At 39.4% G+C, this 18522-nt stretch overlaps 1 protein-coding gene across 1 annotated transcript; it reads left to right on the forward strand.

Moving 5' to 3' along the window:
- The first annotated feature begins 13118 nt into the window (after positions 1-13118).
- Positions 13119-17561, forward strand: tbr1b (T-box brain transcription factor 1b). The gene is made up of 6 exons (XM_088083215.1): positions 13119-13868; positions 14067-14221; positions 14432-14553; positions 14860-15018; positions 15274-15335; positions 16096-17561. Exons 1-6 carry the CDS (start codon positions 13177-13179, stop codon positions 16937-16939), a joined length of 2034 nt encoding a protein of 677 aa, XP_087939341.1. The 5' UTR covers positions 13119-13176; the 3' UTR covers positions 16940-17561.
- The last annotated feature ends 961 nt before the right edge of the window (positions 17562-18522 follow it).

The raw sequence follows: 18522 nt of genomic DNA on the forward strand, positions 1-18522 counted from the left end.
GACACCACATCTGTGTATGTTTTGTAATTGATATCAAGAAATTAGTGCATAAAATATAACATGAAAACAACAACAATATTTTGAAAATCTCAACTCTATGAAACAAATAGAGCTTTATGGGCCAGTAATTGGATTTTAATTGCAGTAGACAATGGATGTATGAGGTGCCATTCCACAAAGTCATTATTTTAAACAATTACTCTTCTAAATATTTAAACAATGGTTATCAGATCATACCATTGCCAAGAAGATGTAACACGAGTGTGGTGGTGGTGGGGGGGTTGTTAAAGGGTTTAATCAAATCGAAACAAAACAGAGAGATAGCAAGTGGATTAAGGTCACCTGGCTAGAATGCCCTCTTCACATCAATGTTATTTCGATAATTAACAACTTTGGAGCGAAGCATATTCAACTGTCTGTGCACTGGTCACCATTGGCATGAGAGACTGCCAACTCTCATGGCGTTGCGAGCTGAGAGTATCACCTCACAGTTGTCTTGCCATGCGTTGGGCTTCCTCGTGCTCTCTGTGCAGCAGTGGTGGAGCTGACTTTGTGTTCGATTAAATGTGTTGAAGCCATCGCTGCCTGCGCTCAGTCTCAGAACAGCCTCCCCTCTCTCATTGTGTTTGTTTCGGTGCTGGTCTGAGAGCCCTGATTTCTGGAGCAGAGATTTGGCAGTCACAGCAAGTGATGACAGAGGCAGTGGTGAGATCGCACCCGGAACCCCAAAGGAGGCTCACATTTCAGGCGGATGAGGGGCTCGTTCAATACACAGAAGCACTGATCAGAGGAGCCCGATTATGCCATTGTTCTGAAAATCACATTGTTCTGCCGCCACAGCAAAGCTACTTTTATATGTTTACTTGCAGAGGGTGGGTGTGTTGGAGATTTGTAAACTTCTGAACTTTTTGAAGACACTTGGCTGCCAATTTGAAATAACTGTATGCCTGAAAAGTCTGGCTCTCAAGATGTCATCCTCCTGCTATCTTATTGTCACTGTTAAATCAGTGTAGGTTGTTTCTTCCTCTTGACACATGGGGGTGGGATGGAGCATGGCGATGTTTGCGCGAATGGTAACTCGCAATTCAAGGGTTAAGGCAGCATGAAAGAATCCATTCTCGGTTTAATGACCCAGCCTTGCTGGGCGAGGACGACAGGGAACATGCTCTTGACTTGTACTGAATTTGCCAATTAACACCTCCAATAACAGGCTGCCTCTGAACATCACCAATGTAGAGAGAGGAGGAGCAACTCTCATGCACTTTGTTTTTCAGCCTCTGATCCTGTAATGATAAGGTCTGTGATTTCTCCATGCACTGAAAATCATTTTTGCCTTATACACTGCTTGTAAAAGAAATTTCCTGTCCTTCTGCATGAGCTCAATTCTCACTTCATGAGCAGTGCAGCCAGCGACTGGCAATGATGTTGGAAATATTTTATTTTTCCACGTGCTGCACAAATCCTTATGTAGTTGTTGGACATTCTATTTTTCGCACATGTCCATATGGCCGTGCGCAGCTTCAATTAGACACATGGCTGGTAGCTAAGATACACCGTGCTTGATTGGCTTTGTCCCTTATTATTGTTATACATGAAAATACAAAACAACAGTCCTCGATAGATGTATCTGAAAAGATCTGTCCCCTCAAATAAGGTTCCTTGTCACCCCTCTGGTTTCACACATGCTTATCAGACTCCCAAACAACACCTAGTGCAGGTGTGAATATCAAAATCCCCAGTGAAAATCACAGTGGGTCCTCGTGTGTTGTCCTCGGAGTCCTCTTACATGCAGCAGTGGCTTTTGCATCGGAGGCTGAGATGCTGCTGGCTAACGGCAACTGCAGAAACACCTTTGGCTAAGTGTAAGGTGGACATCCTTACACCAAATGTGCTTAATGACTGAAAAACTGCCACCCAGATCTAATTGAAAAAGGCGCCTGAGTGTACAGTAGCTGCTTTTTGCCCGGTACAATTACACATTACACAGTAGTTTCACAATTCATTAGCAGGTACTTTAAGAATATACAATAACTGAAAGATGGCTGTGTAATTGATAGTGGTTCACACCAAAGTGAAAGTGCAGTGATCCATCTAATGATAGCAATAAAGCAGAGCAGGTTACAACGACGAAGATAACACTCGAGGTGTGAGCTGTGTACAGTTATGACGACAAAGGCCTCATCCTAGCACTTTGTCAACATAACACATACAAACACTTCGAATATGTTAGTCATATTCATATCGGTTGAGCTGATTCACAATCCTCGAGGTTAGCGGATCATAGCTCTTGTATTCTCATGCTGACCACCTTTGTGTCAGGAGCAGTCAGACGTGAACCTTGTTAGAGATGCTACATACAAATCAATTCATTTATGCAGTGTTAAGAAACCATCTGGCTTGATTAAGAGCTGAAAGTCATCCTGGCAGGCCAGTTTCCTGACTGACACCTCGTAGAATTGGTGGGAGGATGGCTTCATTTACCGTCCGTGCTCGACTCAGCGACATCATCTCACTGTAAGCTCAGATATGAACCGAAAGTCTTCCGCAAGCTCCGTTCACCTTCGAGTCTTTGTTACAGCATTAAACAGATTCAGCATATCTGGGTTGTTGTTTATTAGTCTTAGATAGTGAGATATAACACTTTTTGTGTTCTCTTTGTGGAAGCTGTGAAAATGGCACGCCATATGTAATACACTTGCTTGCTGTTGGTCTTGCCAATTCCCCCAAGATCAGTCATTCCTGTGCCAACGCTCACACTCTCTCTTTGTCCTTGTGATTCGATTGAGCTTTGTGGATTGGACGGCTTTCTTTTTCCGATGCTGTGTCTGGTGTTTAGTTGTTGATTTGATGTCACTCTGCGGCTCAGTTAAAATAACCATTTGAACCAGAACATATGGACATATACCTCCAAGCACATTTGTAATAATCAGTCAAAGATAGTTAGATAAAACAGGAGAAAAAAAAGAAGTACGCACGGTAAACTGGAAAGCAAATGTGAGACAGGTAAACCAAAGCATGCTCCTGCAGTGTTCCCCCTTCTAATTCTGCACAAAACAAATTGGCTGCATATTTTGTTCACACCTTTTGTAACCTGGGGATAGTGAGCGCAATTCTCCCCCGTCATACCTGTGACAACAACCTGCAAAGTGCTCCCAGTGCCCTAATCTGCGAGGTAGAGACCTGCTGCTGCTGCATGTAGATGTTGTTTTCTTCTTCCTTATCTGCTTGTCCTTGTGTTTTTTTTTGTGTTTTTTTTTTTTACATTTACACACCCACCACAATCACACAAGGTAAAAGAGAATATGCGAATGTCTCACAAGCTACCAATTTTTTTTTTCTAGGAAACATGGTAGTGCTCAGTGGAAGGCAATAAAGGCATACTGATGGTGTTTGATTTAGAAATGGCAGTCAGACCATGATTTTAGCATCAACAGATGGCCAGTAGATTGGTTTAAATGAGTAACACCACTGCCTGCTTTAGAGTTGGCTCAAGTAGTAGAGTAGTGTACTACTGTCTTATCATATCTCCTTGTGTGAATGATGATGTCACCGTGATAGATGCTACTCAAGTGGGATCAGACCTACTCAGTGATGCCTGTAGAGACCAGCTCTGGGAGATCCCTGTCTGGCTGCATTATTCAACAATACTCCTTACCTCTCCCAGGGAGAAGGGACTGTTGAATATTTGAAAGATAGAATTTGATTTTTTATTTAAGTGTATACATGTGGATGGAAGCGAGGTGGGGGAAGAAAATAGAGATAGTGCCAGTCGGTGCAGCCTGGATGGTCACCAAGGCAACTTGCCGAGTTTTTCTAACTGATCTACGGGACTTCTTGGCCATCTCACTTGGGGGACGTTTTGGAAAAGTGGGCTTTTTCGAGCGCCTTTTGACTGCAACTACGAGTTGACAGATCATTGATCATTTTAGTCTTATGGCCACCAGTTAGTTTTTGAATTTGATCATACCATCTCACACAGAGCTTTTCAGTCACCTATTTCTTTATAAGGCTGTACCTGCTGTTACGCCCATTACACCTCGCTGAATATTTCTTCAGCTCAAACTATGCCTTAAAGGGATACTTTACCCATTTTCAGCCAGCTTTGTATCATTACTGTGTGGGTAGTATGTGTAAATAAACGGTGGTAAACTTCCCTACATCTTTTGGCCAGATCTCCTTGCTTATCTTAAATTTGCTAAATGGATATGAATTTCACTGGCTCTAGGGCTGTTACTCAAACTATAGATACTACTAGTATATTATAGTACTTCTGCATTATTGTTTGCCCGCCACCACAGACACAGAGAATATAGAAGTGGACCCTGTATTATAAAAACAGAGGCCGAAGATACTTCAAACAGTAAAACTAAGCAGTGTTGAAAAAATATAAATCAGGATTCTTTTACTGTATTGCCTATTTCTCACCAAAAATGTTTTCAGAAACATATTTTAGTGCACTATTTGGCTGTAATACAAATTTGCTTGTCACCAGCTGGCTGCCATATTGTTTCCTGTGAAAAGAAGGCCAAGCTTTCATTGCTTCACCAACCAGTGGGAGTTTTTACCAGTCCGGTGTGTTGCAGTGCCTTCTAGAAGTTGTGGATTTTGTACTTTTTGAGCAGAAGGAAATGTCATAGCCCTTTATTTCTGTTTTCTTCGGTCATATAGCACTGATTTCAAAAGTATTTGCATTTCTCTGCTGCACAGACAACTTCGTTTTATGAAAAGATTGTCTTTCCAGCAGTGAAATACTTCTATAAGTAAGACTTAAGCACTATAAGGGTTTTCTAAAATCAAAAATTATTCAAAGGTTCAGAGTCTCCTCTGGACTCTTGGACTGTTTTGTTAAATTGAATGTATCAATATTTCAGTTGTAACATAAGAAATGAAATCTGCTCATTGATAATGTACCAGACATTGTGCCAGACAGTGATAGCCTATTTGCAGAACGACAGCGTAAAAAAAAAAAAAAAACCACAAACATGGTGGCAGAACCACTGCTCAGATCCTGACGAGCCAAGCTGAGTATCGATCCATCTGGCTCTGAAGACACTGTCATGTCACCTTTGCATTTAAGTGTTATCTTGTCAGCTTCAAATGATCTAGCTGTCAGATCTGGAAAAAGCCGGCCTGTGTGATGTTGCTTTGTCTCTAATGTCCAGCTGTTGCTACAACAGCCTGCACCGACACGATATTTGAATCCAGTGTTTACACTGTGATTTGCATATGTCTAATATCTGATGATGTAGATATATATGTCTTGATTGTATGCTTTTTTAACCAAATGCTGTTCAATTCCACATAACACATGACAGTTGTTTCTTAACTCCACACTCAGTTTTCATCTGTCCTTGGAGTCACCCACTCCCTCAGATAATTAAAAATACAACTTACAGTGAATGTTATCGGAAGCTCAAACCGAGTGCAAATTGCTTCAAAATTGATTCCTTCTTTACTGCACGTTACTGATAGTAAAAGGTTGGGAATCCAGCTATGTGGTGAAAGGGCACAAAGTCTCTCAACCAAGGTGTGGTAACAGGGTGAAAATTTGAAAACAAATTTGCTCCCTGCTAATGTAGCCCACATCGCCCCTAATGATAACACACCCACTGCATTGCACTCACAGTACTAATTTTCATGTTTTCACTCACACTCACTGCAAACGTTTTTAGGTGGTTCTATGATTTATCTTCTCCTTTTCTTTCTTTTTTTTTTTCTCACACACGAATCAGCGTCCAACGTCTAATTTTGTCCCATTTCAGCGGCTTCGTGGTCATTTAAAGAGTGGATCACTTCCTATAAAGGCTGCTGGAGACGTTGCAGGCCGGAGAGCGTGTCAGGCATAGGGCAACAGTAGGACACCGGCCAGTAGTTCACACTTGTTGGAGCATACTGGAGAGGCTGTGGAGATGGATTCTTTCTTGATTTTACGGTACTGTTTGAATTTCTCATCTTTCTAAATCAGTGTGAAATGGTGACACTGTGTGATATATTCTTCCTCTCTATGTTGTTTCTGAAAGATGTCCTGTATGGATTAAACATTCATTTCACCCCCACCCTCTAAAAAATAAAAAAAAAAAAAAGAAAAGAAAAGCAAAGCAAATGGAACACTACATTTATTACCATTGGTAAAGTTTGTCAAGAAAAATAAACTGGTGTTTGTTTGTGACAGCCTGGATGTGAGCGGCGGAGACATAAATCATGTCACATTTATTTTTCCTCTCAACTTGGAACATGGTTCTCTTCCCTGTAGAATTCAGAACTGATCATTAACCTTTCCTTTAGTTCCTTCCCTTGCCTGGTCACATTTCCTCTCTATTTGGTTCCTGGCCCCATATGCCACTTTCCTATTGCCTGCCTGCAGACAGCAGGGAGTAGCTCTATTATCACCTTCCTAGAGCTGTCTTTGAATGTGAGAGGCAATTCCATTTCACTCAGCCATGGGGAGGAGGAGGAGGAGGAGGAGGAGGAGGAGGAGGAGGAGGAGGGGGAGGGAAAAACACACACAAAAATTGGTTTAAGGTTACTTCTTACAGTTGAATGTAAGACTATGCTGCTTTTCTGCCCGTATTTCCTGGATTTAAGGCGTCTGTTGCAAAGGTTTTTTTGTGGAATACTTCCAAATCAGTACAAAGGTTAAGTGCCGTGTATCATGTCTGGTTGTTGTGTGAACACTTTATCGTCAGGTCCATTTTGAAAGTCATCTTTTGAAATATTAACAATCCTAAAGCAGCTATATTACACTGCTGTGAAGCTGTGCTAAACATATCAAAGATATGCCTCCACTCTCAAGTGTGTTCTCTCCATTTTGCGACATTTTACTCAAAGCCTGTGTTATTTTTGGGCTTCCCTAAGTCTTCATCCCAGCTTTTATCAGCCTCTAGTTCTTTGGAATGGTAGGGCTCTTGACAATATTGCTCCTGGATAAATTAAACATGAGTTACGTAGAGTGATAATCTGTGGGCCTCTCTTTTCACACTGCATTCCCAATGAGCTGTGTGTTGGCCTGGTGTTGTTGCCTGTGATTTTAATGAAGATTATTCTTGTAACACGACAGTCGCCTGTTTGCTCCTATTCTCCCCCAAAATATTTTCTCTTCAGACAGAAAATTTGGTGCTCTTTAGAGGAGGATCTTTGCAGCATTTGTGTTTTATTTGAAAAGTATCCCTGTTGCAGGTTAATCACCAGTTTATTCATAATTAAAGATATTTAGGTACCACGCTTTGGATGTTGATTAATCAGATAACAGATTTCTGCGTTGTTGTTTTTATAGAGCACACATTCATCATCATGTCTGACGTAGTTATCGATTAAACAATACGCTGGCAGACACAGCTGTGACTGGGTAATTAGTACTTATTTTCATCCTGTCTAAGCAATGCAGGATCACAAAAAAGGAAAAAAAAAAGCTTCAGTTCCTCCACTGGAGCCTTCTTGTTTTCTATTGTTCAGCTTTATAGGCTGATATTGCTCGAGGAAAACCTCAGAGGATCCTCAAAGGAGTAAGTGCACACTTCATGGCCACTCTTAAAATGGAACTGATGTTTTATAAATAATTTCAAAGTTACAAACATCAGCCTCACAATCACAGCAATTCAATGATATTCATTTGGCATAAGTCAGTTTCATTTCTGTGTGCTTTTCATCAGAAATGGCTTAAAAAGTAGAGTTAGTGGTGAATTTTTCATGCCGTGGGCTTACTGGGGACAGTGGCCATGTTCTTCACTTGCAGACGTCTGACAGTGCATGGCAGCAGAAATAACAAAATGGTCACAAACCCCAGCTGCACTCCCCGGGTCACACAGGCTCTTTAAAATTTAAAGAGACTAGCAACAAACCAAACAGTTGATAACGGGTCAGTAGCAGGTGATAAAAGAAGTTTTCATAGGCACATTAGCTCTTCCACTAACTTTGTGATTCTTGACATTATATCCTCACCATTTGTTAAGCCATATAATACACATCAGAGAGCACGAGGCAGCTACTCTCTAAGAGGGTGTGTAGTACCCAGAGGAGTCAAATATTTCACAAGTGTTACTTTGCCACAGAATTGGTATGAGACTAAATTCACACATTTATAATTATGCATTAATTTTACATTACCGTCATCTGTATTAACATTAGTTCCTTGAAAAGGGGAGAGCTCATGTGAGCAGTGTGGGATGCTCATGGTGTATTCTCCCTTAGAGTCATACTATTATTTCCATAGGAGTGTGCTAATTACCACACTGACATTGTCCTGTGATGTAGAAACAACTGACAGGGATAGAAAGACGGAAGATAAAAATATCTACATCTGCTTTACCCTCTGCCTATTAAAGAGATAAATAAATGTGGCACAAGAATATTAAATAGCATACTGATGATTTCTTACACAGGAAGGTGGTTACGACCTTGTGAGAAATGCATACTGAATAATAAAAAACAATTAAATAGATTGAAATTGAGTGCGAGATCATAAAACAATAACTGAAAATAACATACAAATAATACAGTTCTGTCATTTATATTTCTGCAAACTATAATAAAAGCCAAATTGCAGTGTGACTTTAATCACCTACAATAAAGTCATTGGAGAATGTATTTAATAGAGGCCCCACGATACAATATTATCATGATATATATGTCACGATATGTGTAAATAATGTTGTGTGTATTTTGATGTAGTTTGTGACATATTCAAACTGTCTTTGAGTACCATGAAAAGTGCTCTATAAATAAAATGTATTATTAGTATTTTTACAACATAGCTGTAACATAACATACATATGTAACATAAAATACATTGTGATATGTTGCAATTTATTACCTGTCTTCAACTCCAAATTTTGCCCCCAAAGGAAAACTTAATCAACATATGTTTTTTAAAATTTTTTATATGGTTATGTTTTCAGTCTGTAGATCTCACTTCAGTCATTTTTACTGCAGCAAAATGTATCTAGTGGACAGAGAAAGCAATATTTATATTATTCTAGCAGGTTACCAAAAGCATAATTTGTATTTGCAATTTGTATAATTTATGTATTTTAAAAAAATCTATATTTAGTGTCCGTGTAACAATACAATACTGTCACACAAAAATATTGCGATACTATGCAGCATTGAGTTTATCCTCACCTGTAGTATCTAATGAAAATACTGCAGGAATAAAGAGATAGCTTTAATTAATCAATTAATGGCTTTTTAAATAAATCTCTTTTGTATTATTCTTTTCTCCAGATATACAATCACATGTAGAAATATTTGGGTGAATAATCTCCAGAGTGCAGGCTGCAGGTATGGTATATTAGCTCTGGGGCTGCGTCACATGTTTTGCCACTGAACATCACAATCACCTGTCCTCAGGTTAATTTGCTGTGAGCTTTGTGGTAAAGAATCATGGTTGGGGCTGGACATCAATAATGAGCAGGTGTAGGAGTGCACTTCTGCGTACGACGCGTGTCTCTATGTGTCCAGGGAGGACGGCTAATAAGGGTTTAAAAGCCACAACTGTCCACTCCGCCCCTTAGCAGGCCTCCAGCTGTCTTCCCTGTCAGAGAGCACCCTGATTCCCTCTGACAGAGGATGGCAAGAAACCACAGGGGGGAAGAGTTATATGAGCAAAGCACAAAGCAGCACCACACTTGATCAGATTAGTCATGCTGGTTAATTAAAGACTTAAGGTAAATACAGGTTTTGTCTTTTTCTTTAAATCAAAAGAGCCTCAAAGAAAGGAAGAAATTCTTCACTTTGATTTATTGATGTAAATTGCAATGTGGCATCTGGCAAACAACATATAAATAACTTAAAGGCCATCTTAAATGCATTCCCATGAAATTTTTAGTGCCGCTGTAATATAAGCCACTACCTGTCATGAATCCCAAATAACCTTGGCTCTATCCTCTTAGTTCAGCGCAGTGTGCCTCATTCCTTATTACTGGCCTGACAAGGAAATGTTTACCCATCCGACAAGAGACAAGCCATTTCATAGTCGGAAAAAGCAATTTCACCTGACTGGAGTAGCACACTATGTCCCCATATCCTTGCTGGCTATAATTTTGTTGTCATTTTGTGTGCTGTGATCATATCATTGAAGTGACAGTGCTGGGCATTAGGTAAAGTCCCTAAGCCGGTGCTCACTTTCAGGCTTTTTCTCTCCTTGTCATTCACATTGATTAGATTAGACCCAGGTGGCAAGCAGATTCCTTTTGGCACAACAATAAAAAATGGTGATGCAGCGGCTTGAAAAAAAAAAGCACATTGTTTTATGCTCAACTGAGCATTGAACTGGTTTCATGAAAAATGTTTATTTAATAATATTTTTGTATTTTTTCATAGATTATTGATGGCTATCTCTAATGGTGATCCTTCATGTAGGTTTGTTGCAATTTTATTTATAATATTTTTCGATTCTTAGCCTGCACTGACAAATTGTATATGCATTTATTAGCATTTAAGTCAAAACTTGGAGTATAAAAAAAAATTGGAGTATAAATTGCTTAAATACAGCTCACAGGGAGGGACCCAGTGCATTAAACTCAGCTGGTCAATGGAGGGTTTATACAAGGCAGGAGGAAGAGATCCTAATCTGCACTATGCTATCTCCCCCGAGGGATAAGGCTGGCCACGGGCATAACAAATCAGCCCCCCCCTCCCTCCTCTCTGGTTATGTCCACTAACTGGCTGAGCCAATAGAAAGAAAGGACTCCTTCTGATAAATAAGGCACTGGATCACCTGGGGAAACAACCTGAGCTGCTGCACGGGTGATTCAACAATTGGTTTGATCAGGTGAGAAGAAAAAAAAATCCCATTTTGCTTATTAAAGATCAGTGATGGAAGTGAACCATAATCCTGTAATGAGGAGAGCAGAGAGTGGCCTCTTTCGCTTGGGCACAGACAAGCCTGTGCTTGCATTTTTCACAGGAATAGATTGCTGGACCCTATAGTCCTACTGTAATGACCCCTCTTGTTAGCTTCAGAGATTCATGGCAGTTCCTTGGAGATACAAACTCGTGGATGTACCCGCCAGTGAATCAGGCCTTGATTGGTCTTCTCTTAACCCTGTCTGCTTCAGAATGCACTGTGCACATGTGCAGGTTAATGACACTGCGGTAAACAACGAAGAGGAAATCAGTTTTTGAATCAGTGATGTTGCACAGCTTTACACTGAAAGGTGCCTCAGATTTTTTAGCAACCAAAAACACTAGGACTGATAGGACTTATTAATAAAAATGCAGCTCCATGATAGAAACCACTGTTTTAAAAAAGACCATAGTGTTGAATCAACACTGTGGGGACCAAATTCCCCTAAAAAGCATCGAAATTTGACTAATAACAATAATAATTTGACTAACTAATTTCCTACTGTATTATAGTTTTTATATGCAAGTACAGCCACATACAGCTGCATTACTGAAAAAATGATCAGTTAGTCCCTAAGGAGCAGGTTAATTAAGAAGTAGGTGCTTTAGTTTGCACTACATACTCACAATCACATGTTTTTGTTTGGGGTTTTTAAAAAAACACCAACATTTTTAGGCTTTTTATGGTATTTTTGGTCTTATAGTTAATTTATTTTGGGGTATGTGCAATACTTCGCCTTAATTTTTGTGTCCAAATCATGTGATACCATGCTGTCTACTGTACATTGGTTGCCCTAATGTGTTGTTAGACCTATATATTAAATGTTATGCAGGTGTGTCTAGCACTTTTTTTTGCCCAAGACAAAATATATTACAATAGAGTTAATCTTATCTTATCTTACAGCTGTAAAGTATACCAATAGATGAAAGCTATTTTCTACATATAGTACACATGCAGCACAGCATAAATGATTGACACTTAACTCAGACTTCTTGCAGGCTGACAAATAAAGACATTAACATTAGTTAAACACGCCCATGAGTCTTGTTCTGCTGGAATATGGCACCACCAACACCACATACCTCACAGTATGAGTTTCATAAAGGTTGCATTGATTTATGACTCAGGTGCAATGAACGAGAAATGTATAAATCCAGTGCAATGTCAAAAACACCTGCTTGAAAAGCAGTTTGTATCAACTTGATAATAACCTTGTTAGTGAGTTTTTTTTTCTGCTCTCTGCTTGGGACTTCTAATTCTTTATTTTATTTTTTAAATCAACATCAACCTGAAAGTTTCATTGCGCTGCAGTGAGGTCTAATAAAATGACACTTTGTAGCTTTAAATGTTTTTCTTTTTTTTTCAATTCTCTTATGTACTAAACTCTACAGCTACAAACAATACATTTGTAATTGTCTCAGACGTGCATCTTACTGAGATCAAATTCAATCTTTTTTTAAACCCAATTTTGTTGGAAATCTCAGTCAAATATAAGTTTCAATAAGCCTCTAACTCTTACAATAAGTTCTCAAAAAGACTAAAAAAATGTAAATAAATAAAAAATTATTCGTATCAAAAATAATCCTAAATCAGCATTCCCTGACAGATTTAAGATTTTCCCCTTTACTTTCTTTGAGATATATTTGCCACAGCAGCCCTGCTATCAGCCCACTGGCTCATAACTTTAAGGGCATCAAATATTCATCAGCACTGGGACTCATAAACACATCTTCAGTGGGACGCCATGATTTCACGCTATACCACAAACATTTTAAGGCATCAGATGCACTGCCTGTCATGGACTGTCATTTTTGGCGTGTTAATAATATATCTTGGGTTCTTCGGCAGACATACTTTGGCACTCATGGCGCATAAATAGGTAAATAACGCGGATAAATAGGTAAATAACGCAGCTGACAGGAAAACATTATGACTGTTATTCTTTCATCTTTTTGTTTTTCTCCCATATATATATATATGTACATATACACATTAATAGAGCCGGTTGAGTCCATATGTTTTAATCAAATATAGGTCCGTGTCACACTACAAACAAATCACTTTGCTCACAGCGCTCCTCAGATTGTCCTAATTAAGAGCTGTCTAATTAAATTACAGCCTTGAGTTAACCAATCGCAATACTTGTTTCATTAGCAAAGCGGGGAGAGTGATGGAAAGAAAGTCCTTCCTGATTGCAGGATGGTGTCAATTGGCTAATTTGCTGCCTTCGGTAGCACAAGTCATAGCAAGGCGTTTTCGTAGTGTTAGATTGGGAAAGGCGCGTGCAAAAGCTTGTGATATAGGTTGAGCTAATAGTGGTTTTCTATTGAGCTATGCAGGTCGAGAATTGCATCTCGCCAGCGAGTGATCTCTCCAAGAAATTTATGAATGTGGGCAGTGGCTTCTCGAGCTCCGATGGATCAGAGCTTTCGTTGCAGGACCATCCTATTATATCTGCAAGTGACAACCTGGAGAGAAGTTCACCTCTGAAAAAAAACTCAAGGGAGATGACGAATCAGTCAGAGGCAGACAATTTTCCCGACTCCAAGGACGCATCAGGGGACGTCCAGAGGGGCAAACTCTCTCCTGGTCTTCACGGAGTCTCTGACATCCGTCATAATTTCGATGGATCTGCAGGAGAAAGGTGCATCTTTTCTCCATCCACACAGCCACAGTCAGTCTCTGCAGCTACTAGTGCCATGTTCCCTTACCCGAGCCAGCATGGACCAGCGCATCCGGCTTTTTCTATTGGAAGTCCCAGCCGCTACATGGCCCATCACCCGGTAATAACTAATGGAGCTTACAACAGCCTTCTGACCAACACTTCTCCTCAAGGCTACCCGACAGCAGGCTACCCTTACGCGCAACAGTATGGACACACTTACCAAGGAGGGGCTTTTTACCAGTTCTCCACGGCGCAAGCGGGACTGGTTCCGGGGAAAGCGCAGGTGTATCTGTGCAACAGGGCCCTGTGGCTCAAGTTTCACAGACACCAAACAGAGATGATTATCACAAAGCAAGGACGGTAAGTGCGCCTGCAGATTTTTGGCCATATCACTGTGAAGCTTTTCGTTAAAAACTGTTGTGTAGCCCATTAACATCGAATCATTATTTCCCGCAACAGAAAGGACTTAAGGAGAAAAACGCATCATTTAATCTGCCTTTTGTGCCTTTTTTGTGATGAGAGACGTTTTCTAAATGCGTGTCCCTTTATTTTCCACAGACGAATGTTCCCATTTTTAAGCTTCAACATTTCTGGCCTTGACCCAACTGCTCACTACAATATATTTGTGGATGTAATACTCGCTGATCCAAATCACTGGCGATTTCAAGGAGGCAAGTGGGTGCCATGTGGGAAAGCGGACACAAATGTAATAGGTACCAGAATGAATTTATTTTTACAATTATTGGACATTTAACTATTTTAATTTTCATAAAACTTGTATTTGTTTTCATATATTTTGACTACCATATGTGGTTTAACATTTAGCAATCCTGGCAAACGAATTCATGTATTTTTTATTTTAAAAAAACCAAACATATATTATATGCTCTAATTCTATGTATTTTTGCGTATTCTTTTTTTAGGAAATAGGGTTTATATGCACCCAGACTCACCAAATACCGGAGCGCACTGGATGCGTCAAGAAATATCATTTGGAAAACTAAAGCTCACAAACAACAAAGGTGCCTCCAACAACACGGGACAGGTAATGCAACAGAATATCAAATGCTTCCATTACTATTTTTTGTTTTTTTTTTAAATATTTGTGAAACAGATATCGGAAAATGCATTGATTTTTTTCTTTCTTGTTTATTGTACAGCCTCCTCCTCATTTTATTATTATTATTTTCATCTGGGCTTATTTTCAGTGCAAGAACACTGGTGCAGCGTTACAACAATAGGAATAAAATAAAGATAAAAATCGAGCTAAATCCATGTATGTGTCTTCTTTATTCATCTATCCAAAGTTTGAGGCTGAGTTTCTGACGCGCGTCTTTAATTGAATCTCCAGATGGTGGTCCTCCAGTCCCTCCACAAGTACCAGCCCAGGCTCCATGTGGTGGAAGTAAACGAGGATGGGACAGAGGACACCAGCCAACCTGGAAGAGTCCAGACTTTCACCTTCACAGAAACGCAATTCATCGCCGTCACAGCTTACCAGAATACCGACGTACGACCACTTCACATATCACACAACACTGCAAATGCCCCTTCAGACAAGTCTCTTATCTATTTTTAAGAATTTAGAAAATAGAAAGAGAATGTTCTGCTTTTTAAAATTCTAGTTATTTTTGCTTATTTGTTGTGTAACAAAGCAGAACGATGCGCATTTCAGAAAATAAATAAGAAATATTATTTGGGTGATTGACGCTGCCGTCCATTGATCTTCGCTGATTTTCTAATCAATGCATTTTTTTCTCTGCAGATTACGCAACTGAAAATTGACCACAATCCGTTTGCAAAAGGTTTTCGGGACAACTATGACACGTAAGATTTAATTTTATTTATTTATTGTTTATTTTGACTACATTTTAAATTTTGGCAAGTGCAGCCTCTTTGCTTTGTTACGTGTTTCTGTAATTTTAATCCATAAAAATCTAAATAAACAATCGTGTTTCATCGTATCAATAATGTCAAATGCAATTCTATAATTCTGCTGTAATATTTTGGGAATTGCTATCCGAATTAGATTGGGCTGTTAAGATTTAACAAGGAATCTAATAAACAAATAAATAATGTGTGTTTTTCTGTTTTTTTCTTTTTCTTTTTTTTATTTATCACAACCGCAGTTGGGGTTTTTCAGTCTAAAAGACGAAATGTCATGTAAATATTTGTCAGAAATAAACACCAATATCCAAATGTTCGCTCCCTCATTGTCTGTTCATTGTTTATGTAGTTCACCCTGCATGTAAGAAAATTACATGCTGCGATTTTAACATTAACCCAAAAAATTTAGATGAGGATGTGAACAAAACCTTAACTTTCTTTGTCAGTGCAACTTCGCATGTATTACAGCAGTGGGCCTGTTATGGAAACGCTTGCATAAAGATTCGTTTTGATGCCATAAATCTTTTTAAAACTGCAGTTTTCTCTAGAAAGGCAGATTGTTTTCCACATTTGAATCTGCTAAATACAGTAATTGGTAAAACTGATATTGACCTACTTTTTTATTTATTTATAGAGAACCAGCTTTAGCGCTCTGTTTAGTCACTGAATTGTTTCTCTGTTTTTCTCTCCATCTTTTCAGTGTCTACACAGGCTGCGACATCGACCGCCTTACTCCATCACCGGGTGACTCTCCGCGTTCACAGATCGTGCCGGGTGCGAGATATGCCATGCCTAGCTCTTTCCTGCAGGACCAATTTGTCAGCACTTATGCCAAATCTCGCTTTCACCCTGGCGTGGGGACTGGTCCTGGCACGGAGCGCAGCGTCCCACTCGGCAACAGCTTGCTGTCCCCGCAGCAAACCGACGAGCCCACTGTTGCCACCCCCCCGCAGCGATGGTTTGTCACCCCTGCCAACAACCGACTGGACTTTGCTGCCTCGGCATACGACGCCGCTGATTTCGCCGGTAACGCGGCCACCTTGCTGTCCTACGCAGCGGCCGGAGTGAAGGCTCTTCCCCTGCCGACTGCAGGCTGCTCCAACCGGCCTCTTGGCTATTACGCAGACCCGTCAGGCTGGGGAGGACGCACGCCGCCGCAGTACTGTGGCGTAAACAGCAAATCCAGCTCGGTCTTTTCCTGCTGGCCCGCTAACTCGATCGGGGGAAGAGCGGGAACCAACTACCTGACCGAGGAGGGGGACTCCATTCCCACAGAGAGGTCACCGATCGGAGGCTCGGAGGAAGCCAAACCCAAAGACATGACATCGGAGTCGAGCTGGATAGAGACGCCGTCCTCCATTAAGTCAATCGATTCGAGCGATTCTGGGATCTTTGAACAGGCCAAAAGGAGGAGAATCTCACCTTCTGCCACACCGGTTTCAGAGACAGTGTCCCCGTTAAAGTCTGAGCTGCTGGCGCCGAGAGAGTGTGAGAAAAACTGCACAAAGGACATTGGTTATTACAGTTTCTATCCTCACAGTTAAAACAAAAAGTAAATCTATCAATCTATCTATCTATCTATCTATCTATCTATCTATCTATCTATCTATCTATCTATCTATCTATCTATCTATCTATCTATCTACAGGTTAATCAATTTATGAGATTAAAAAAAAGGGACTGTCACCTCCACAGTTTATGGCCAAAGTGTAAATTCTTCCATGGCTTGGACGCCTTGTCTCCAGAAAACACTGTAATTGTGAATATAATGTACATAATATTTGGTGATAGTGATTGGATGTACACAGAGTAGATTAAATCATAGTGTTTTAAACAAACCTCTTCTGTTGAGTAGCCTAAACTGTTAGTAAAAGACAGATATCGAGAATCTTGTATACATGAAATGTTCTTGTGTAGCATATGCTGGCATATTAATCCCTGTCAGTAAAAAAAAGTGTATTTTGTACTTTATCAAAGCTGTAGGCTACCAAAAGTTTATGACGATCACTGCTTCATCCATGATATCTGTGGTTAAAGAAGTTATAAATGTTGGTAATGTAGATTTAGAGTCTTTTTTATTTTATTTTTTAATTATTTCAGCCGGTTATTTTTCATAGCATGTATGCTATGCTGTTGTGGAAATCTCTGTATCTGCTGTAACGTGACTGAAACATAATAAATGATGTTATCATGTAAACTATAATTCATGTTTTTATTTTACTAATTGATATCATGCATCTATTCAAATAATTTTCATTTAAACAGACAAAGAGTTTATTTGGCTATTTTTCTATGAGTGCACCGTCATCTTCCCGATGGCAATGTAAAGCTATGAAAGCTGTGAAGGAGTATTTTATCTCGCTGTGAAAAATTGAATGATCACAATTAGTTGATGCTCGTAAGAGACTTATTGTCCTTTTTTTAAAAAATATTAATTTGAGAGCCTGTCCTCACGTATGTCTATTGCTTGGTCGAGAAAATGAATAAAATAAAATAAAATAAAATAAAATAAAATAAAATAAAATAAAATAAAATAAAATAAAATAAAATAAAATAAAATAATCCAGCATTCAAATATCCGTTCAAACGAGACCTCCAACTGGCAAAAACGGCACAGCATTTTTTTAAAAAAAGTACAATTAAAGAGCGCACAAAAATAATGCGAGTTAACTTTAATGTGAGGTCGTAATAATGTAAATGGAGCTTCACTTTTATATGTCGATCCCTAATTTTTATATCCGCCGTAATTCAAAGTGGCCCAGGTGGTTTTAAACGATTATGAAAAGTGCCTTACATTTTTCTGATTCAACAATAAGTATTGTTGCAACAACATTTGGTTGGAATTACTTTGTTTGCCAATCTAAGAGGGTGAAAACTTTTTTTTGATCATAGTTACACTGAAAAAGGAAAAGAAAAAAAAACTGTGAATTTGACAAGTTTTCTGTTCGGCAGCCAAAGGAAGTGACACATCACAAGAAAGTCTTGCCTGTGTGAAAATGTGCAAGGGACCAGAACAAGACAGGGGTAAGGAAAAGCTTTACATGAAAGCACATAATTTTATAGTTTTTTTTTAAATGCATTTTTTTTATTATTGACTGCGGATTTTTTGAATTGCTGATTGGATGAC

The sequence above is a fragment of the Plectropomus leopardus genome, chromosome 10, assembly GCF_026936395.1.
Source record: "Plectropomus leopardus strain MGB_pleo_1.0 chromosome 10, ASM2693639v1, whole genome shotgun sequence".
NCBI classification, from domain to species: domain Eukaryota; kingdom Metazoa; phylum Chordata; class Actinopteri; order Perciformes; family Serranidae; genus Plectropomus; species Plectropomus leopardus.